The sequence below is a fragment of the Microcaecilia unicolor genome, chromosome 1 (genome assembly GCF_901765095.1).
Source record: "Microcaecilia unicolor chromosome 1, aMicUni1.1, whole genome shotgun sequence".
Lineage (NCBI taxonomy): Eukaryota > Metazoa > Chordata > Amphibia > Gymnophiona > Siphonopidae > Microcaecilia > Microcaecilia unicolor.
The window spans coordinates 40,041,990-40,065,373 of NC_044031.1; the positions used below are offsets into that span (position 1 = coordinate 40,041,990).

Sequence of the window (23,384 nt, forward strand, 5' to 3'; positions counted from 1 at the left end):
ATGTTCTTCTTATTCAGCTAGTTGGATTTTTGGCATCCAGAAATACTTTCAATTGAGAGGGCTCAAAAAAAACATATTTAATGCCAGACATTCGAATTATGCATTTACATGGGTATACTAACGTAAATGTTGCACCGAGCGCTTTTACTTCTTCTCTAAGTATAAGAAATTGTTTTCGTCTCTGCTGCGTTATCTTAGTAACATCGGGGTAAACCCATATTTTCTGACCACAAAACAGGGCTGACGAATATTTAAAGTATTTTTTCATAATCATATTCAAGTCCTGTTCAAAAACCATTATAAGAGTTCCTCTTGAAGTTATTTCTATCATAGAATCTTCTAGTAGTGCTGTTAAATTCTGAATATCTATTACTGGAGGTTGACAGTCTTCTCCTTGTTTTTGCACATTAGGTAAATAATAAACTTTGTTGCAAGGTGGAATGTCAGCAGGGGAAAATTTCAAAATCTCCTGTAGATATTTTTTTAGAAAATCTCGAGGAGTTAAAGCAGGTGAAATAGGAAAATTCAACATCCTAAGCGTGAGGCGTCGATTATAATTTTCTATCTGCTCTAATTTACGAGCAGTGAAAAATTTATCATTAACCAGAGAATCTACTGTTGATTTAACAGTTTTAATTTCTTCTTTTACTGTAGCAAATTGAATAGCAGATTCTCTTTTAATTTCTTCATAAGATTCTGACATTAAAGTCAACTTACTAGCTACCGTAGAAATTTCTCTCGTAGATTTGGCAACTTCAATGGTCAGTCTCTGGAGCGCCGTCCAAATAGCTTCCATTGTAACCTCCTGGGGCTTTTCCAGCTCCAGCACACTCTCAACCGCAGTTCCAGGAGAGAAACCGCCAAGTAGGGATAAGTCGTTACTCTCCTCGGAGTCCGCTCGATCCTCTAACTCAACTCTGGCTCCTGCGGGACAAGGAGGCGGGTTCAGCGTCGGCGGCGACAAAGTGGTATCAAGGCCCCTGGCCGACGTCGCTCCTTCGTTATCGGCCAACGCGGGGCTCGCCAAACCGGAACCGAGAGGTAAGCTTCTCACGAAGCGGTCTAATGTCTGCTGGTTAGGGGACGACGTTAGTGCAGTTGGCGGTTGCACTTTTGTCGTCCCCTTTCTTTTGGTATGGGGCATAATAGAAATCGAGGAAAAAGTAAAAATTGCCAACAAACAATTCGGCAGCTTCCGTGAGCACAGCTAGGACGCCATCTTGCTCCTCCCTGAAAGCCCTTGATCCATTTAAGTATGTTTCCGACAATCCCGAAGTAGCCAAGGAGTCTTAGTAGTATGTTATGGTTACCATATCGAATGCGCTTGACATGTCAAATTGGAGGAGGAGTATGCTTTTACCAATGGCTATTTCCTGTTTGAATTTGGCCAGGAGAGTAACTAGGACAGTTTCGGTACTATGGTGGGAACGGAATCCTGATTGTGAGTCTTGTAGTATTGAGTGTTTGTCAAGGTATTCCGTAAGCTGTTTGGTCACCAGGCTCTCCATCAGTTTTACTATTAGAGGGATAGATGCAACTGGGCGGTAGTTGGTGAGGTCATTAGTTTTTTTCTTAGTGTCTTTTGGTATTGGAGTAAGTAGGATGTTACCATGATCCTCGGGGAAGAACCCTTGTTGTAGCATGAAGTTTAGGTGAGATGTGAGGTCTTCAGTGAATCGGCTGGGGGCGGATTTAAGTAGATGACTGGGACATATGTCCAGTTTGCAGTGGGTGTTAGCGAATCTGTGAGTCGCTTGTGGGACTGATTCGGTGGTGAGTAGGTTGAATGTATGCCAGATACGGTCAGCTGGGCATCCGCCCGGGATTAGGACTAAGTCATTGAAGAAGTTTTCAATGTCATTGTTGTGAGGAGGAAGGGTGCTGTGTAATTTTGTTATTTTGTCCTTGAAGTAGGTAGCCAGTTTGTCTGCGGGTGGGATGTCAGTGTTGGATGTGGTGACAGGGGTGGTGTCTCGTAACTTATTTGCGAGTTGAAATAGTTTTTTAAGGTCTTTGTTATCTGGTCCTAATTTAGTCTTGTTGTAGGACCTTCTGGTTTGTCTAATTGCATATTTGTAATTTCTGTGTATTTGTTTCCAGGCATTAAGTGTATGTTTGTCTTTTGTTTTTTTCCATGCTCGTTCAAATTTTCTGGATTGTGTTTTGAGTTTTTTTAGTTCGTCATTGAACCATGGTATCGAGTTTTGTCTTTTTGATATTCTTGTTTTTAAAGGTGCTATTTCGTTAAGTATGCTGCTGCATCTATCCTCCCATTGATTGAGATACTGTAAGGAGTCGGTTCGTGTTGCCCAGTCATTGTCGTATATCTGTTGCCAGAATATTTGTGGGTCTAATTGCCCTCTTGTAGTGTAAGTTGTTTATTCTGGTGTACGATATGAACCCTTCTTTCGCCATTTTAGGGATAGGTTCAGTTTGTAGTAGTCGGTCCAAGGTGTTTCTGACCATTTGGTATCTGTTAATGATAGGTTGTGATCTGTGGACAATTTATATGATAAGAGGTTCAGTGTGTGTCCTTTGGAGTGGGTAGGTTGCATGTGAGGCCATATAAGATCCCAGGACTGTAGGAAGTTTCTGCAGTCGCGTGTGTTGGCTGAGTTGGGGTCTTCTAAGTGAAGGTTTATGTCGCCTAGTATTAGTGTATTGGAGTTGTTTACACAGGTGTTTGAGATGAAATCCGTGAAGATAGGCTGGCTTTCATTCCAATTTCCGTGTTCCTGTTGCTTCCTTACGATGTTACACAGGCCGGCCTGTACTTGATCATTTCCCTACTGAGCAGGTCTGTCTCTGCACCAGTCCTTGTAAATGTTTGCTCACCGTTGTGGGGGTTCACAAGGAAATGGTGCAGCAGCCCCAAATCCGTGTAAGAGGAAATGAAAGGAAAAGCCTTTGCCGAGGGCTGCTGCAAGGCTCTTAGGTAGCCTAGGCAAACCTTCAGCCTTGGGCCTTGGCCAGCTCACTTTTAAACCCATTGACTTCCCCAACACTCGTGATCACCCAAACACCCATCTGAGTAGATGGAGTATTTGAAAACTGGCCACCCTCCCCGCTGTTCCTGTTATTTCTTTCACTTTGTATGGTTGTCAAGAACCATTGTTTTGCCCTGGCACCCCGCAGAAGCTGCTGCCCAGTCCTGTCTGATGGTTGGGCTGGCCTTGCCTGTGCCCTCTATGTGCCAATCTCTTAGAAGGGGTTTAAACTGTTCTTTTCTCCTTGTCTTAAAAAGCAAGCAAACTGCTTAGTACCAAGAAAAGAGGATTCCACAAAGCAGAGCAGACAATGATTCACAGACCTTTGGTTACCAGATTCTTGCTTGAGTGAGTCTGTTTTGCAGCCTTGTATCCACTGACTTTTTTTGTTATGGGGTAAAACCAGGACGGGCCTGAGGACCTTGGGCCGCCTGGTGACTGTGTTGACAGGAGTTGAGGGGTAGCCTATTGATTAGTTCAGCAGCCTGAAAACCAGGGGAACTGGGTTTGATTCCCATTATCAGCTCCTTGTGGCTCTGGTTAAGTCATTTAACCCTCCATTGCCCCAGGTACAAATAAGTACCTGTATATACTATGTAATCTGTGGTATATCAAGTCCCATCCCCCAATTTTCCATTCCTTTCCTTATAATTCCTAACATTCTATTTGCTTTCTTCGCCACCGCTGTACACTGAGCAGAGAATTTCAACGTATCATCAACGATGACACCTGGATGCTTTTCCTCGTCGGTGACTCCTAATGTGGAACCTTGCATTCCCCACATGCATCATTTTGCACTTGCTGACATCAAACGTCATCTGCCAGACATCATGTCTTGTGATTGTTGAGTTATATGGTAATATTGCTCTACTTAAATGTTCTTTAAGATTACGTCATCTCTGGTAGGCAATCCACAACTTCTTATCCTTGAAACAAGGTAAAGCAGTCAGAATTCTCCAGTGGCATTTAAGAATATGTGATACAGGAAAGGAAATACTAGTCAACTTCATAGCAAATACCTTTTTATGAACCACAAGGCGATTCTAATCAGAAATGTACGCACTTCAATAGGTCAGTAACTCTGTACGTTATATTCATTCAGGGGAGGCCCAAGGCAATCTGTTGCCTTAGGCAAGGATGAGATGGTGCCCCCGCTCCCCCCCCCCCCAAAGTCCAACAAATCTCCTTTCACACTCTCTCCCAACTTCCTCCCCCCCCCACCACTGTCCCAATTTGGCATCTCTCCCCTTCCCCTTCTTTTTTTGCCTTCCAAAAGTCGGTGGCGGCAGCGATTCCCATACCCTGCCCTGCGCACCAGCGTCTTTTATCTACTGTGGCCCACAGTAGAGAGAAGCAGCTGGTGCTGGTGGCAGGGCAGCGTATGGGAATCGCTGCTACCGCTGCAGACTAAAAAGAAGGTAGACTCGGGGAAGGGGATTGAGAAAGAAAGGGGGAAGTTGCAGACCGTGGCCAGTATGGGGTGGGGGGTGTGGAAAGGAGCAAGATGCTGCCCCATGATGAGTGCTGCCTGAGGTCCCCACCTTAGTTGGCCCAATGGTAGGGCTACCACTGTATCCATTATAATATTATCATCTGTTAGTCTGCTATAGAAACAGACATGGGGGAATCCACTGCTTGCCCTGGGTTTGGTAGCATGGAACCTTGCTACTCTTTGAGATTCTGCATGGAATCTTGTATTCTTTAGGATTCCAGAATCTTGCAGTTCTTTGGGGTTCTATATTGAATGTTGCTACTCTTTGGGTTTCTGCCAGGTACTTGTGACCTGGATTGGCCACTGTTGGAAGCAAGATACTTGGCTAGATGGGACCATTGGTTTGACCCAGTCTGGCTATTCTTATGTTCTTAAGTGCTGCTTGTCTTGTTTGTCTGTCCTAATTAGATTGTAAGCTCTGTCGAGCAGGGACTGTCTCTTCATGTTCAAGTGTACAGCGCTGCGTACGTCTAGTTGCGCTATAGAAATGATAAGTAGTAGTAGTAGTAATAGGCGGGAATTGTGCAGGAGATGTCTTCAGCCGGAGGGGCTTGGCATCCTTGCCAGTAAAGGTAATATTTTATTGTGATGGCAGGGTGGGAGAAGGGTACAGAGGAGAGTATACTGGGACCCCTCAAAAATGGACTTCAGTTTACACCGCTACTGTGCGCCATCCGTAAAATGGTACACCTTTCCTTCTAACCCTTTAACAATATCGCTGACAAAGATATTGAATAGAATCGGCTTGGGGACAGATCCCTGAGGCACTCCACTACTCACATTTCTTTCTTCCATTTTCCACCACCCTCTGTCACCTGTCAAGTTGTCAAATTTCTGATCCAGTTTACCACTTTGTGTACCATCCTCAAGCTACTCAGTTTTTTTTTCATGAGCCTCCTGTAAGGAACAGATTCAAAGGCTTTGCTGAAATCTAATTAGACCACATCCAGAGCATGCCCTCGATCCAGTTCTTTTGTCACCCGGTCACAGAAATCAGTTGGATTCATTTGGCATGATTTGCTTTTTGGTAAAGCCACGTTGCCTCGGATCTTGCAACCGGTTGGATTGTAGAAATTTCACTGTCCTTTCCTTCCGCAGCATCTCCATTACCTTTCTCAGCACTGAGGTACCATCCAGTAGTTTCCCACATCTTCTTTGTTACCTTTTTCTTTTTTTTAAACCATATCAGCCCTTTCCAGTCCCACAGAACCTCCTACATCTTTGAGGATTCATTAAACACATGCTTTAGAGGACTTGCCAGAATCTCTGTGAGTTTTCAGGATATGTGGATTTATCTCAGTGGGTCTCATTGCTTTGTCCGCTTTCTTCCATGAATGGTGTGGTATCCTTGCCATTCCGTAGACTCTATTTTCAAGTATATAACCCGCAGGTTATTTGCAAGAGGTGCACGGTATATACGCTGTGCGGGTTATACACATTTATTTACACAATCAGTGCTCAGTCCCCTGGTTCTTAGGCCACTGCACTAGCCATTAGGCTACTCCTAAGTTCAGCAGAACCAGCTAGCTTTTGGTTTTGATGCATAGATCTCAGATTGTGTAAGGAAAACAAAAAGGTGATCTTCCTAAGGAGGAAATCATGGGGAAAAGCCATTTGCAGCAGCCAAATGGTATCAGATTTCTGGATCTCAGGTTACCGCAGTTCCAGAGGCTTTTCTCCCACGGCAGAGCTGCTGTTTCTGCCTCATTCATTTGCACACTTTTTTCCTAGGTCTGTGCTGCCCCTGCATTGTTCACTCCCCACTATTGCTGAGTCTGGTGTTCGGGGCAGAGAGGAGAGGGGATTGGATTTAATTGGATGAAAGATCCATAATGTGTTTTGTGAGCATGTGAATCTCTGTATTTTTTACTTTCTTTAGTGCATAGAAGGAAATTTATTTCTGGTTCTGGTTTTCCAGTTTTGCACTGTGTGTGCAGAGTGGATTTCTATTGAAGGTCTCGCTGTTTCTGTGTGTGACAGGTGAGGTATTTCACTGGTGGGTAGGGAGCTTTAAAAATGATATGTGTTGTGATACAGTGCTGCCAATTCATAAGCAAGGTTTCTTGCTGCTGAATCACAGATCAGCGGTGCTTGCTACACATGTGTTAAGTGGGAATTTTTTTCAGGCTTTTGTTGCTGTTACTTCAGTTACGTGAGAATCAGAATATTTATTGTATGGTGACTTCCATTGGGAAATGTTGTGTGCTACATCTGTTGTTGGATGGTGGATGCAGAGTATATTTGCACTTAACTCATAAAAGCTGCTATATTTTGTCAGAGCAAACGTCACGTGTGCAGTATGTCACATATGCGAGTGTCATCCATTTGGTGTGTCCCGACTAGGAAAAGGTTGAGAGGTCACATTGCTTCAGGGTATCTCTGGGCTCAGGACTGTCCTCTTTATCTTCTTCCTGTGAACTCCACATTTGTACTGTTGATAATGAGCATGGAAGATCCCCTCCTAACGCCCCCCCCCCCCCCCCAACCTCTTTCTCCTAAGGGGATTAATGCCAGGAGAACTGTACTTTCTAGTGAAAAAAAGGGGTGGGACTATAGATCAGACCTGTAGAAATCCTTATACAATTCTGAATCTCAGTAGGCCTCTTAAGTAACAAAGAGGCAACCAAATTGCCCCCCCCCCCAATCTACCAATAGTCTACTGCACCCCTGAGATTTTAGAAAAGTGAGCAGCATTTTTCACTCTAACGGCAGAGCCAGCATTGTGTTATAGTTCACCCCCCCACCCCCCCCCAAAAAAAAAAAAAAATATTTGGCCTACTGAGAACCCCTGTATCCAGTGGAAATCCAAGGTCTGCCATTCTTAGTTTGTACTCTAGTACCTGACTAGTGTCTGGTTCATCAAAAACTCCTTTACTGCCACCTCTGCAGTACCATCACCTTACCAGTCACTTAGTGTATCATAAAATTGAGTTCTGTGTAAGACGTATCACCCCTGCCTCTGGTACACACTCGAAAAGCATTCTTCTTACTCTGAGTCTTTTTGTCTCTGTCCAGCAGATGATGGGCTCCTCAAGGTGATCAAACAGGAGAAAATCGAGGATGAGGATAGCGGGGAGACGGATTCTACTAACCCGTTAACAGAAGACCAGATCCAGATTTTGCAGTATGAGGAGTGGAGAAGGATCAGCCAGCAGCTTCCGAAGAAGGAAGAACAGCAGAGCATGCCTGTCTCCCAAGCACCACCAGCCTGGAAGGAAGTCCCTGCCCCAACTCCTGCTCCTACCCCCTCCTCTAACCCCACCCCCATCACCACCCCCATTTTTAGTGAAAAGCTCCCTGGCTTTAAGAGGGCTCTGCAGATTCTGATGGTCCGCACAGCAGAAAGACCACATGAGTGTCCTCAGTGTGGGAAGTTCTTCACCCACAAGCACAACCTCATTGTACATAGGAAGATCCACTCTGATGACCCCCATGACTGCTCCGAGTGTGGGAAGCGCTTTAATCAGAAGAAGAACCTTGTCCGCCACCAGCGAACTCATACAGGGGAAAAGCCCTACGCATGCACAGAATGTGAAAAGAGCTTTAGCCAGAAGCAGAACCTAATGAGGCACGAGAGAACCCATACAGGGGAGAGGCCCTACTTATGTACGGAGTGTGGGAAGAGTTTCTGCGACAGCCAGGACCTCATGAAGCACCACCGGATCCACACGGGGAACCGGCCGCATGAATGCAGCGACTGCGGGAAGAGGTTCATATGTAGGAAGAACCTGGTCTCGCACCGGAGGATCCACACGGGGGAGAGACCCTTCCCCTGCCCGACGTGCGACAGAAGGTTTTCAGAGAAGCAGGATATGATGCGGCACCAGAGGATTCACACGGGGGAGAAGCCTTATGTGTGTGCTGAGTGTGGAAAGGCTTTTCGCTGGTGCAAAGACCTGAAGAAACATCAGAGATTCCACGCCTTGGATGCAGTCTATATATGCACCGAATGTGGTCGGCCCTTCAGCTGGAAGACCAACCTCACGCAGAAGCCCATGCCACAGGCAGACAAGAGTGCTCACGTCTGTAGTGAATGTGAGCAGGCCTGCCAGAATAAGGAGACGCTGGAGACCCCCTGCAAGAGAGAAGCCGTATGCTTTTAAATACAGGGCCAAGTACCAAGAACGAGCCAGAGCAGGGCTCCCATACCATGGGTTTGGGGCTGGCAGGGAGAACCAGGAGGATTTGCAAGTGAGGCTATATTCCAGGTGCAGCCCTCGTTTAACTCTCTCCTGGCGTTTGGAAGCCATTCCAAACCTAGTTTTCAAACCCATTCCATGGTAGTTTGCAGATGGTTTTTTTATGTTGTGGTTTATTGCAAGTGAACACTCATTACTTGTAGGAAATGACATGAAGAATGCCCTGTAGCAGACACTGAACTGGGAAAAGTAAAACTGACAGATGCAGAGTGTTGCACAGTAGTTATTGTGAACCCACAGCATGAAAGCTGTGCACACACTGCTCACGGATTCTAAAAGCCTTCTTTTTTCTGATGGTATTTGTTAGCACTGGAAATTTAGTCTAGCGCGTGGGTTGTTTTGGAGCTCCCCTTTGCTGAGAATATAGGAGAGAGTCTGAAAAATCCTCAAGAAACCTGTCAAAGACGAGGACCCACTTCTGGCAGTTGCAAGGAAGAAACCATTTTCATGTTCTGAGTGTGAGCAGTATTGCACCATTGAGGTTACTCAGCAACAAGATGAAGAGAAACCAGTTTCTGGCTGTAAATGTGAGTGAAGCTGTGTGAGTGAAGCTGCTAAGAGACAAGAGGTCAAACACAGAGACAGATGAAGAGTCTTGTAAAAGAAGGAAACCAGACCCAGAAGAAACTCTTAGAAATCCCCCCACAATGAACTTTTGGAAACTTAAATAATTCCCATAGGGTGAGCAGCTAGGCTACATGCCGTCGAAGATACAGTGAGCTGGCCCTGATTTAATTTAAAATATAGAACAGGAAAAAAACCTCTACGAGGGGAAAGCACAACAGACAACAGTAGAGGCTGACAAAGGACGTATCACCAGCGGAGATATAAAACCAGCAGTCTTTATTAAAACACTAAGGAAAAAGACCCTCTTTATTAAAACACTAAGGAATACGTGATACGTCCTTTGTCAGCCTCTACTGTTGTCTGTCCTGATTTAATTTATACATCCCCACATGTCCACCTGCAGAGTTATTCCTATCTGTAGAAGAGAAGCTAGCACACATCCATACAAGTATTGTGGTAAAAAGCAGGACTGATTCAGTAACCTTAGCATCTAGTTGTACACGTAATCCGAATCGAACTGCTCAGGTGTTTGCGGACTAGAAGCAATGTATAGTATAGTACAACCGTCCCTTGATGGGCCCCCGCTGGATCCACTTGCTTTAAAAGATTCCACAGACCCCGATGCCAGGGGAAAGCCAGTTGTGCATTCCTAACAGTAGGACGACCTCCAGGAAGGAACCAGTGCTGGGGCCTTTGGAAAGACATTCTCCATCTACAGGTGTGTGTGTGCTGCAGATAGTAACGTGACCCGACACTATTATCCTCAGCACCTCGGAGACCTAAAATAAGAGATGTGGGACTGATGTTTGTGACCCAGTTGTAAAAGAATACATGAACTTCTCTGTTTGATGAAAAATGTTCCTGAATGCCTATTTATTCTGCAATCAAATTAAAACAAGTGCTAGAATCCAGTTTGTTTTTATTGTCCAATCAGAAAAGTCAGTTTTTGTTTAAGGTGGCATGTGTTCAAAACCACATTCCAAAATCTGTCTCTGCTCATTCAGTACCCCAAGCTGGTAACATGGGATTTTAGATACATGAGACAGTTTGAGGCTTTTATTTTCACTGTCATGCAGCCGTATGAAAATTCCTACCAAAATGTCCAAGCCTATGTCTCTGATGAAGCATTATGTAGTGTAGAGCAGAGGTTCTCAAACCTGTCTTGGGAGACCACCAGCCATTTGGGTTTTCAGGCTATCCATAATGAATATGCATGAGAGATCGGCATACCTACTACTTCCACTATAGGCAAATCTTTCTCATGCATAGTTATTAGGGATAGCCTGAAAACCAGACAGGGTTGTGATCTCCCATGCAGAAGCCGACCAAATTTCAATTTCGGATTCGGCACCAAAACCAGACCGAAACGTGCTCCTTTCTACATTTCTCACATGCGGTAGTGTAAAAACTGTCTTTCAAAGTGCATTCAAGTGGGAGTTTGTTTCACTGATCTACTGAACATATTCTACATTTCCAACATGGAAGAACAAATTCATAGAAATATTCCAAAAGTTAATTAACAATTAAAAAAAAAAAAAGTTTTAATTGCATAAGTCTTCACACCCTGTGAAACAGCAGACCCAAATTCCTTACCATCCTGCTAGACCTGTCCAGAAAAATGAGTTTTGTTTCTTCCCGACCAGCAAATGGAGGCAGAGAAAACTGACGTTTCAGTGATAGCAAACCCAAATTCCTTTTTATCATGCTAGAGCAGTCCATAGAAGTGGGTTGTGTCCCTTCCTGACAGCAGATGGAGGCAGAGAAAACCTGACATTTCAGTGCCATCAACATCAGGATATGAGGTGTCGTAGTCCGGGAACTTGACAGTATTGCAGAGGGTCCAATGCAGCAGACTGATTGAAGAAGGCCTGACTCCCTGGCTGCAACCTAACCCTTCCTCTCTTGCATCCAGGCTTGGGATCAGTACATAGACTTTTCTCTAGCTGGAGCTTGAAGGGTTGATCCCTCTCCTTAGCCCTGAGCCTATGGCTCTCGTTCCAGTGTGGTTGTGGCGTGGCTGGGCTAGTGCGAAGAAGGCAGTCTTCCCCCTTCCTCCCCCTAGTTGTAGGGTGGTAAGGACAGGGTTCTGACTCACAGGTCTTAAATTCTGTCTTGGAGACAGTTGAAAATTAGTTCCAGGCAGTGGAGGTGAGTGAATGTCCTGTGAAGCTACAACCCCCCCTCCCCCTGGCTCTCACTCCTCGCCCTCCTCCCTCTTCCAACTCCTTAGCCTCCTTACACTTTGTTGTCCACTTCCTCTTCCTACCTTTTTCTTGCTAGACATAGGTTTGCTGTGTGAGAAGTAGACAAGGCAGAGGGGACTATGAGGTCCATGAGAGTGCCCAAAATTCCTCAGTGAGGAAAGAGTTGTTGATCTCAGTTTGGGTGACAGTCACTGCAGCGGCTGGGCTTGTGAGAGTAGGGATATCAGTGTCAGCTAGAACCGGTGAGTTTGGGAGCATCCTACAGGGGCATTGAGGCCCAGAGATGGCCTTCATGAAACCCTTCCCACCACTTCTTTCTTGTGCTGGCACCGCCCCACTCCCATGATGAGGCTGGTGGCAGCTATTAGATGCAGCATTCAAAACTTGTTAAAAGTCCAGTGCCGCTCCAGAGCTACGTAAGAGAAGCTCACCCGTTTAGTCTGGATTCCTCATGGACACAGTGTGGTGTGTGTATGCCTCAAGATATTTGGCATGGAGGGGCTACAGGTGCCTAGGCTGTGTCTGTCGGGCTTTATGGTGCCTGTTCCTGTGCGTGGGAATGGCAAACATATTGACCTGCATAGGGATTACTTCAAGGCTCCTAGCTGAGCGTCTACTGCTGCTCTAGCTGGCTAAGAGGGGCAAAATCTTGGCCTTGGTAATGGTGGCAGTCCCCTGCCCCCATTGGGAGCCCGGTTAAATAAATAATAAATTATTGATCAACATCTTGACTTTAAAACTTCGCTGCCAGAACGCTCCTTATGGTCAAGATCCCTGTGTCGGAGATTGGGTGACTCATTGTCCCACTCTGGCACTGTTTGATCTGCCTGCAGAACTGTGCAGACTTCCCCATGCTCCTAGCTAGCTGGAACAGAAGGCAACAGTGGCCCTCTCGTGGAGTGGAGGTGTAGCCTATGGCCAGGGCAACAGACTGGTAAATAGAAGAGCCAGGTTTTGGATTCCACTGTGGCTCCTTGTGATCTTTTATTTTTTTTTCATATTTTTATTAAAGGTTTTTTCAAAACATAATACACAAAAGCAAACACAAAGTCAAACAATCCATGGCAAATAATCGTAAATAAGGATCAGAACAACATTATCGTCTTTCCATGACAATACCTTTAAACAAATAGCATAAATACATAAGGTTAATTAGTGCTATGGGGTTCCTGACAAATTAAGTCTAAGCGAGCCCAAGTCTTTAAGACAGACTTAACTGTGATGTTTATGGGCCAGAATTGTTTCATATTTTCTGATCACACAGACATAACTCCACCATTCATTGTAATTTAGATTCACATTATTTTTCCAATTTGAAACAAGTGTAGAGCAACCGCTAACAGTATGTTGAACAATTCCTTATCTGACTCTAGAAGAGAGATATTAGGAGAAGAGGCTCACAAAATCACAATTTCATAAGAGATTGCTATAGACTCGGGCAAGTGAAAAATAAGACGTTTTTGCCCAAATAAGTCGCCGGTACGCTCTAACGTTTTTACAGAAAAAGACCATATGCGCTAATGATCCATCTTTCTCCTGACAAGACCAGCATTTGAAGTGGACACTCGTAGTGATCCTTGCTACTCGAGCAGGGGCCCAGTAGGCTCTGTGGAATGTAAAATATGAGGATTGGGATATCGCTGCTGACTTAGTGGGACGCATGGAGTTAACCCAGAAGGTGTACCAATCAAATTCAGATGCATCTAAACTGAAATCCTCTTCCCAAGACAGCTCCTTGTGATCTTGATCAAGTCACTTAATTCTCATATGTCACAACTCCATTCTTTGGGGCAGATGCAGTAGGGCATAGGGCTAGGCTGGGGGGGGGGAGGGGTTCATACAGAATTCTTGCCCTTCCCCTCCTTTTTACTCCTTGAGCAAGTACATGCTGTGTAGCACCCCTTAAAAAGGGGCTACTTCATTGTAGGAGGCCACTTGGCAAGACAGCGGTGCCCTCTTGGTGATCTGGCAAGAGTGGATGAATAGCCTAATGATTGATGCTGCTGGCTGAGATGTGGAGAACATAAAAAGTCATACTGGGTCAGACCAATGGTCCATCTAGTCCAGTTTCCTGCTTCCAACAGTGTCAATCCAGGTCACAAGTACGTGACAGTCTTACTGAGACAGACATGGGGAAGCCACTGCTTGCCTTGGGATTGGTAGCATGATATGGTGCTACTATTTGCGTTTCTATGGACTTTTCTCCCAGGAAATTGTCCAAACATTTTTTAAACCCAGATATGCTAACTGCTGTTGCCACATCCTCCAGCAATGAGTTCCAGAGCTTAACTATTCTTTCAGTGAAAAAGATTTCCTCCTATTTGTTTTAAAAGTATAGTCATATAATTTCATTGAGTGTCCCTTGGTCTTTGTACATTTTGAAAGAATGAAAAATCAATTCACTCAATCATACCACCCCTCAGCTGTCTCTTTTTGAAGCCGAAGAGGCCTAACCTCTTTTCCCTTTACTCATATGGGAGGAATTCCATCCCCTTTATCATTTTCCACTGCTCTTCCTTGTGTTGTTAGGCAAGTCTTATTACCCCTGTATTGTCTCATGCACAAACCTAGATTATAAACCCTCCGTCTCATGCACAAACCTTGATTATAAACCCTCCTATTCCTGAATGCAACTTCCTTTGCTTTTCAAAATATGCTGGACAGGAATCCTCTGAAGTCTCTAGGATTGCTTGGAGCCAGAAGCTTGGGACTTCCTTCTTCTGGACTACAGTGGCCCCTTTACTGGGGTCCTGTGGTCAATAGTTCCCCCCCCCCCCCCCCAAAAAAAAAAAAAAAAAAATCAAAAGGGGGATGAGAAGAACTGTGCCTGAAGATTATTTGTCCAGCATGGGTTCTGTTCTTTGGGTGTGTACAGAAGTTCATGTTAGGGAGCTCCTGTTCACAGTAGGGGGGTCCCTGCATCCTGGGGGTTCTTCACTGCTCTTGCTTTCAGTATCCTGGTTCTTGCCATGCGGCAGGTTCCTCCATGGGTGGATGCCTGTCCTGACAGGTGAATTATGGGACTAGGGAAAGGTCCTGGTCAGTCCTGCCCTTTGGCCTCTCCTGCTATTTTAAATGAGTTTAAAAAATAAAGGGTATATCCCTGAATATTTATGATCAAAGCAGTATGGAACAGAGGGGATAGGTCACTCCTCTACAGTTCTCTTCAGAAAGCCAGCCACATTCGCTCCCTGGTCATATGGAACTTTAAAGAACCCTGTAGCGAACTGAGCCTCTTGAGGGATCCAAAATGCTTGGGAGGCAGTCTATTTTTTTACTCCCATGGGCTTTTTCAGCCATGAATTCCTTCCAGTTTCTTCTGGCGATTTGATCTCTGGTATAGCACCACAGCGCTTGCTTGGTAGTTGAATGTAGGCAGAGCAGAGAACTGTGATTCATTTCTGTAGGTTTCTTTTCATGGTGTTGTTTGGTCACCCCTTAGCAAAGTAGGGAGGCTGGTATAGGATTCAGTGGCACCCCGGATCCTGATTGGGATTCCTCTGTTTAGCCTCCCAGGAGTCATCTCCATCTTTCCATAAACAGCTGCTCATGAGCTGTTAACCAACTATAAATAAGGCTCTAATATTGACATAAGCTCTTAATACATATTGAATGATATCTCAAAAAGGTGCTTATGTAGTACAAGGCAGTTCTTATTTTTTATTTTGAAGACCTCAGTCAAACGGAGCTGTGGAGCTATATGATTTCTTGGCTGCCACTCTCCTATCATCACTGGTCCTCAATTTTTAAACTTTTTAGGTGTCTTGTGAAGTTCACAATAATCACTTATACTTTTAAAGATTTCAAATGTTATAAAAATTTTTTCGAATCAACTGTGCCACTTATCTTACTGAAGACAGTTTTCAAAGGGGATATTTATATTTGACATAGTGTCATGTTTCGCCCGACCAGTGGCGTTCCTAGGGGGGCTGACACCCGGGGCGGATCACCGATGCGCCCCCCCCGGGTGCAGCGTAACATCCCCCCCCGCGAAAGAACCCCCCCCCCGGGTGCACGCTGCTAGGGGGGTGCTGCGCGCGCCTGTCCGTTCGTTCCATGCTCCCTCTGCCCAGGAACAAACCTGTTCCGGGGCAGAGGGAGCATGGAACAAAGGACAGGCACATGCGGCACCCCCCCCCCCCCAGCGGCATGCACCCGGGGTGGACCGCACCCACCGCCCCCCCCTAGGAACGCCACTGCGCCCGACGGCTATATCAAGAATCCCCAAAAATGTTTCTGCTATCCATGCTGGCAATATACACGGATGGCAGAAACGTTTAACAGAGTTTAGATTAGCATATATACCTAACTGGGCATTTAAAAGTCTGTCCGTTAATGATGCCGCATGTTCAGAAATCATAGCCATAAGTATAGACAGTTATTCAAATATTATCACATGCACACACCAGAACAGGCATCCATACACACATTGCAAAAGTAAACAACTTCTACACAGAACATCCAAAACTTAATTTTTATTTTCTCATTTCCATCTTCCAAAATTCCAGACAGCAGTCCAAAACAAGTAAAGTCAGAAACAATACAGTTTACACCAAATTGTTCAACCACCCTTAGGATTCACCTTTGGGTTTAAAAAGCAAAACCATGTACATGTAAGGACTGGATACACAAAGTTTAAAGCAAATGCCCTTAATATGTAATACTTGATAGCAATAATAAAACAGAATATTCACCTAGCAAGCAGCCTGAGTCAACAGATTTATTTTCCATGGAACATAATTAACTTTATAGGAACTTGATAGCTAATAGTGTGCTGAACTGGACAATGTTGCCACATTTAGACTGAGGACAGAGCTACCTTTGTGCAGAAGGCCAGAGTCATTCAATATCTCTCTTTTAAATAGTAGTAATAAAAAAATATCAAGTGTATGATTATAACATACCACTGCAATCCACAAAACAAAAGAAGCAAGTTCCCATACGCCATCTTTTTCTTTTGATCTAGGCACAGGAAAAAAGATTGTAAATGCGCCCAAGTTTCAATCTAATTCATGTTTGATGTGGGATATAAATGTCATAAATAAGTAAGAGGTCCTTTACCTAAGGTGTGCTGAAAATGGCCTGTGGTAGTGTAGATGCATGTTCTGGGTGCGCGCAGAATTATTTTTCAGCACACCTACAAAAAATGCCATTTTAAAATTGTTGCCAAAAATGGACGTGTGGCCTTTGGCTAGGGTCTTAAATTAGGGTTCCCCAGAGACAGTTAGACTCTCTTATTTTTTATGTTTTGTTGCCATCTCCCTGTCCTTAAGTCTTTCCTTTGTTGTTGCCTGTTGATTTTACTACCCTATCAAAATTGTAGTTCCTTTTTTTTTTCTAATTTTATAATGTGTTTTTAATTGATTTGTACACCACCACACTGCTCGCCAGTTGGAGCAGTATAGTAAATTTAATAAAACTGTACTGAGTCAGGGATGTGAAGATTTAAGTCTTATTTTTTTTTTATTTTAACTTAACTTTCCATTTATATTTTACTTATGTCCAAAATCAGTTTCATTATAGATTACAGCATTAACTTCCCAACACAATCAAAGAAAAATATGGTACCAACAACCATAAAGTCTTCAAGAATGCATTAAAATATGACAGCACTAGGATTTACACAGGTGATCAATTCTCCAACCCATGTAAAGGGTCACATACTAGACCTGGTATTCTACAAAGGGGTGGATATCCCAGAATTCTGGGATAACAGTATCAAAATAACACCCCTATCATGGTCAGACCATTTTCTAATTAAATTCTCCCTAAGTGACCACCTGAAACAAATGGCACCTCCCAGAGTTTGGAAGGAGATCAGAGACAAAAAAAAGCTGACTGCTGAGAATTTCCTAGAGGCTTTGGACTATCCACATGTAGATGAAAAGACAACAGTGTCAGAACAAGTTGACATCTGGAATACAAATTTAGCCAAGACCTTAGAGAAAACAGCACCACTAAAAAAAGGTCTTATGCCCCACTCACAAACGCTCACCTTGGTTTTCTCCAGAACTTCGGATCCTTAAACGCAAAGGATGAAAACTGGAAAGGAGATGGCGTAAATCTCACCGGATGAAGACAGACTAAACTGCAAGAAGCACATGGCAAAGTACCGCCAAGCCTTAACAGCAACCAAAAAACAGTATCTCTCTCAATGCATTGCATAGGCTGCCAATTCAACCAAACAGCCTACTGCAACTCCCACAACAGAACCAGCCTGCCCAGTCTAAACTGAACTGCAATGATTTTACTGCATACTTTGCCAACAAAATTAAAAGTCTCCACCAGGATTTACAGGCAATCCCACCCAGTGCCCAACCAGTCAACCAGGGGTGCACAGACTCACCCCCTCCTAACAGAGACAGATGGAACACTTAACCTAATGACAGAGGACAGCCTTGACAAAATCCTAAGAGACCTTCGACCAACTATATGCTCCCTCGATCCCTGCCCATCAAAGATAGTGCAGCAGGCAAGTATGGGCCTTACAGAAGGCGCCACAAAAATTGTGAACACCTCTTTTTTTTGTTTGTTTCATATTTTTATTAAGGTTTTCAAAACATAAAACAGGACGGAAAAATCAAACGATAACAACAATCCATGGCAAATGAAATAAAACATAATTGAAAAGACAGAACAGTATTAGTAGTCCATGACAATACCCTTAAACAATCAGCAATTATACAGCAATCAGTGAGCGCTATTAGGAGCCTGACAAAATGAATCTAAACGAGCCCAAGTCCTCAACACAGACTGAACTCTCCGGTGTTTATGGGCCAGAATAGATTCATATTTTCTGATCACACACACATAACTCCACCATTCATTGTAATTCAGATTCACATTATTTTTCCAGTTTAATACAATTAAGTGTAATACAACAGCTAACAATATATTGAACAATTTCTTATCGGATTCTAGAATGGAGAGGTTAGGATAAGAGGCTCGCAAAATCACAACTTTGTAAGAGAGCACTGTAGATGCAGGAAGATGAAAAATAAGACACATTTTAGCCCAAATGAGTCGCCAGTACGCTCTAACGTTCTTACATTAAAAAACCATATGTGCCAGAGAGCCATCTTTTTCTTGACAGGACCTACACTGGAGGTCGACACTCTTAGTGATCCGTGCTACTCTAGCAGGGGTCCAGTAGGCTCTGTGGAAAAGAAAGTACGAGGATTGGGATATCGCTGCTGATTTAATAGGATGCATCGAATTAACCCAAAAGGTGTACCAGTCAAAGTCAGACGCATCAAAACTTAGATCCCTTTCCCAAGACAGGCGTAATGGGGCAACAGCATCAACATACAAATCCTGAAGCTTTTTATATAGGAGAGATGCCCTCTTCTTACCAGTTGCAATATTGAGACAGAGGGCAACAAATTCTGAAGGAGTAGACAGAAGGGAATTGGTGACTTGAAAGGCCGAGAGAAATGCAGATATGTCCTTCCATATGTGAGAGTCCAGTAAGGAAACATTATACAATGCAGCCAAAGCATCCGGTGACAACAAGTTACCTGCATTATATAGGTGAGATAGCAGCCATATACCTCTTTCAGACCATTCCGCTCTTTGGGACTGCAGGAGATCAGACTGCAAGCCAGAGTTATACCAGAGGGAGACATCTTCCAGTGAGTTAGTGCTAATTCCAAGACCAGCTCTAAACGTACGGATATAAGAGGCAGAGGCTTTCAACAACCGCAAGCATTTAGTATATGGATACAAATCTGCAGAGGGCAGAAGATACAGGGGGCAAGGGTGCACCAAGGCAGCCTCAAAAATCTGCCACCTAGGTGTCAGATGGGAAAATTCCCTTTGGAACCACAGCAAAGATTGTGTGAGGCAAAAGGCCATGTGATACTTTTTAAAATCAGGAACATTAAGACCTCCCAAATGGCTTGGCAGTTTGAGTTTTTTAAGTGCAATGCGAGGTGGTTTTTGTCTCCAAAGGAACTTAGTTATTAACGAGTCTATTTTGGTGTAGAACGAATTTGGAAAAGAGAGGGGGGGTCATACTGAATATATAATTTAACTTTGGAGCTAGAACCATCTTAATAGCCCCTTTCCGCCCCCACCACGTTAAATAGAGTGGAGACCATCAATTCAGGAGTGAGGTGGTTAAAGTTAAGATTTGATCCTTAATTAGAGACATGGTCTGATCCACCGATTTTGAATACCAGATTCCTAGATATTTAAGTTTAGACGGTTCCCAGGAAAATGGATATTGAGATATCTGAGATCTATGCACTAGGGAATTTAACGGCATGATGGCTGATTTAGACCAGTTTATTTTATAGCCAGACAGAGATGAAAATGAATTGATTACAGCCAAAATAGCTGGAAGAGAATTGGGGGTGGTATAAAGTAAAATATCATCAGCATAAATGGAAACTTTAAATACCTCTCTTCCCAAAGAGACCCCAGCTATATTTGAATTAGCCCTGATGGCTATGGCCAATGGTTCTAAAGCAATATTAAAAAGGAGAGGAGATAATGGACAGGCTTGTTTAGTGCCTCTTCTAAGAGGAAAAAGTTGAGAATTATTACCATTCACAGAGATTGAGGCCATCGGGTTAGTATATAAAACTCTGACCATTTTAATAAAGGATGGGCCAAAATTAAACCAGGCCAAAGTATGAAACAAGTAATCCCATTCTATTCTGTCAAAGGCTTTTTCAGCATCAAGTGATACTTCTTTAAACGGTTCACGAGAGCCCTCAACATGTGCCAGAATATTCCAAAAGAGTCTAGAATTATCACTAGCCAACCGGTCTACCGTAAACCCGTTTTGATCTCTATGGATTATATCTGGCACAATATGTTGCAGACGCAGGGCCAAGATTTTCGCATAGATTTTATTATCGACGTTAATCAAAGAGATAGGTCTATAATTCTCAACTTTAGACAGATCCCATCTGGCTTGGGTATAACAATGATCTTTGATTGATAGAAAGAGCCAGTTTGACCCTCATGTAGTAAGAGCGAATTATATACAATTTGCAATTTGGGGGCCAGAAGATCTGCAAACATCTGATAGAATTCTACAGTGAGTCCATCATTCCCTGGTGATTTACCTTTAGAAAGAGAATGAATAGCTTCCATTATCTCCTTACGGGAGAAGGGTTGTTCCAAAGTGTGATTTTGAAAAGTGTCTATTAGGGGCCTATCAAGATGGTTCCCAAAGGCTCCAAAGGATCCTAGAGAGAAATGAACCTCAGAAGCATACGTGTGGTAATAGGACTGGAATTGCTGGGCAATAGCTTCATCTGAGGTACGTAGGACCTTTGCGGAGTCAACAATTTGTGAGATCCTATTCCTGCCTCTTTTAGTTTTGAGGTATTGCGCAAGAAGATGGCTGGCTTTATTACTCTCAGAATGTCGATTTATGAGCATGAATTAGTTCCAGCGCATTTTTGGAGAGAGTGGTGTTAAAATCATACTTCAAATTCTGCAAAAGCGAAAGAGTTGTCGAATCATTATCGACAATAAACTTGTTTTCCAATAGTTTAAGTTGGGTAGTTTTATCCTCCAGTTCTCTTCGCTGTCTAAGAGTTTTCATGGCAGAATAGCTAATTATGTGCCCTCTAATAGTAGCTTTAAAAGCATCCCACCACAAGAGCGCTTTACCCTCCTCCAAGGGGTTAAAATGAAAAAATTCATCCATCTTGGATGTAATAAATTGAACAAAAGGAACATCCAGCAACAACAGAGAATTAAATCTCCAAGGCGGTGCAGCCCGGCTAGGCAACACCGCAGTTAAGCTAAGACATACCGGTGAGTGGTCTGAGAGAACTTTACTAAGTATTTCTGAAGCACATATATGAGGTAATAAGTTCGAGGAGACCAAACAGTAGTCAATTCTTGAAAAACTCCTGTGCGGAGGAGAGTAAAAAGTAAAATCTCTCTCGGTGGGATGAAAAATACGCCAAGGGTCAACCAAACCCAGGGCATTCTTAAGGTCCTGGATCTTATTTAAAGATTTCGACATCCTGGGAAGACAGGTGGATTTTCTATCCAGGATAAGATCTTGCACTTGATTAAAGTCACCACCAAGTAGGATAGTGCTGGATCCAAAGGAAACGATCTCCGTGATTATATTGTGAAAAAACGAGGGAGAGTCGGAATTTGGTGCATACAAGGTGCCTATCAACCAATTAGAGTCATGTAACTTTAAGTTCACTAATATCCATCTCCCCTCATTATCAGAGCATTGGTTTATAATGGAAAATGGAAGGGAGGTGCGAGCAAGAATTGCAACTCCATTTTTCTTATGCACCGCAGAGGAAGCAGCAATAAGAGTATAGAACTGGTCTTGGAATCCAGCCACATCAGATGCAATAAGATGCGTCTCTTGAACTAGAATAATATCAACCTGCAGTCCCCTCAGGTACATCAATACCTTCTTACGTTTTATAGGATTATTTAAACCTTGTACATTAACAGAGACTATTTTCATCTAAAGACAAGATAAGTACACATGAATGGTACAGGATTAATCATTGAAAAAGAGTTTTGAGGCACGAAATATTATGAAAAAACTGCTAAGGAGAAAACGAGAACTTCGGTCTTATACATATATAAAAGAAGCATAAGAGGTACATGCACGAATTCTGTACATTGAAGTAACATACCTGTGCCATGACATCCCAGTGATGTCCGCATGTAATATATATAATATGGAAAGGGGCACCATCAAATGACAATGTGCAGCAAAATACAAAACTAGAATGACAACCAAGACAAATGAGAAATGCTATCTCCACTACAAAGGAACCCTCCCAGTACAGGAGAAGGAAAAGTGACAGGAGAAACGTGATAGTGGCACATATGAGAGTTCTACTCAGCTGGAATAAAGCACTAACCATAAAGATACAGCCCATGACTTCACAAAGAGTCGTAAGCATGGGTATTGCCATGGAATTATCAAGAAAACCAGAGAAAAAAAAACCCCAAACATAAATGAACCCCAGAGAACAAAACAAGAAATAAACAGAAAAACGTTGCAAGCAACGATATGATATCGAGATAACATGGGAGTTGGAAATTAGAGCTGAACACTGCCCTCTCTTGTAATAAGATACAGAGAACTAACATCAAACATTAATCAATTAAAAGAAGCCATCAATGAATATAAAAATTCACTTCCGAAACGAGTCCAGGAAAGATTCCAAAAGTTGTGGGTCCTCAAAACTTCTAGTGGTGTTATGAATAGTCACCCGCATCCGCACCGGATAGAGGAGACCAAACTGCGCTCCAAGGACTTTCAGTCGATCTCTGAACAGCAGAAAGACCTTTCTTCTCTGAACAGTGGCTTTATTAAGATCCGGAAAGATGAAAATCTTCGCACCTTCATAGGCAAGTGGAGCCTTTATTTTAGCTCTTTGCAGGCTGAGTAACGCCGTCTGATATCGGAGGAATTTGATAACAATAGGCCTCGGCATTAGTTGATTTAACCGTTTGAAAGATGGCGTTCTATTGGCTTGTTCAATTTCAAACCGCTGCTCAGTAGGAAGGTCCAGTAATTTCGGCAGAAAAGTTTCTAAGAAAGCGATCAAATTCAGACCCTCCGCGCCCTCCAGCAAACCAATCAGCCGGATTGAATTCCTTCGCAGTCTGTTATGCAGGTCTTCGACCTCTCTTTTTAAGAAATCCACGTCCGTGGCCTTCTTTTGTAAATCCTTAAGTAGATTTTCCTGACGCTCAGATTTGCTTTCCAGCACCGAAGTGCGAGATTCCGTCTGAGAGAGATTCATTTTGATGTCCAGGATCTCGTCCTTAATATCCTTTAGGGAAGTCTGATTCTCCTGTAAAAGGGCTTTTATGGAAAGCAGTTCCTCCATAATACCTTGGAGCGAAATCTCCGATGCAGCTGCCGTCGCCATGTTAGGACGGAGATCCTGCTTGTGCCGCTTAGGAGCTGGTAGTGTGGCCGACA

At 43.5% G+C, this 23,384-nt stretch overlaps 1 protein-coding gene across 1 annotated transcript in view; it reads left to right on the top strand.

Moving 5' to 3' along the window:
- The window catches only part of LOC115465948 (zinc finger protein 184-like), a 75,025-nt gene that overhangs the window by 22,741 nt on the left and 28,900 nt on the right, over nucleotides 1-23,384 (top strand). Inside the window, exons 4-5 of the mRNA XM_030196882.1 lie at nucleotides 7,495-8,574; nucleotides 9,104-9,205. Of these exons, the coding sequence (XP_030052742.1) occupies nucleotides 7,495-8,574; nucleotides 9,104-9,205 (1,182 nt within the window). The remainder of the gene's footprint in view (nucleotides 1-7,494; nucleotides 8,575-9,103; nucleotides 9,206-23,384) is intronic.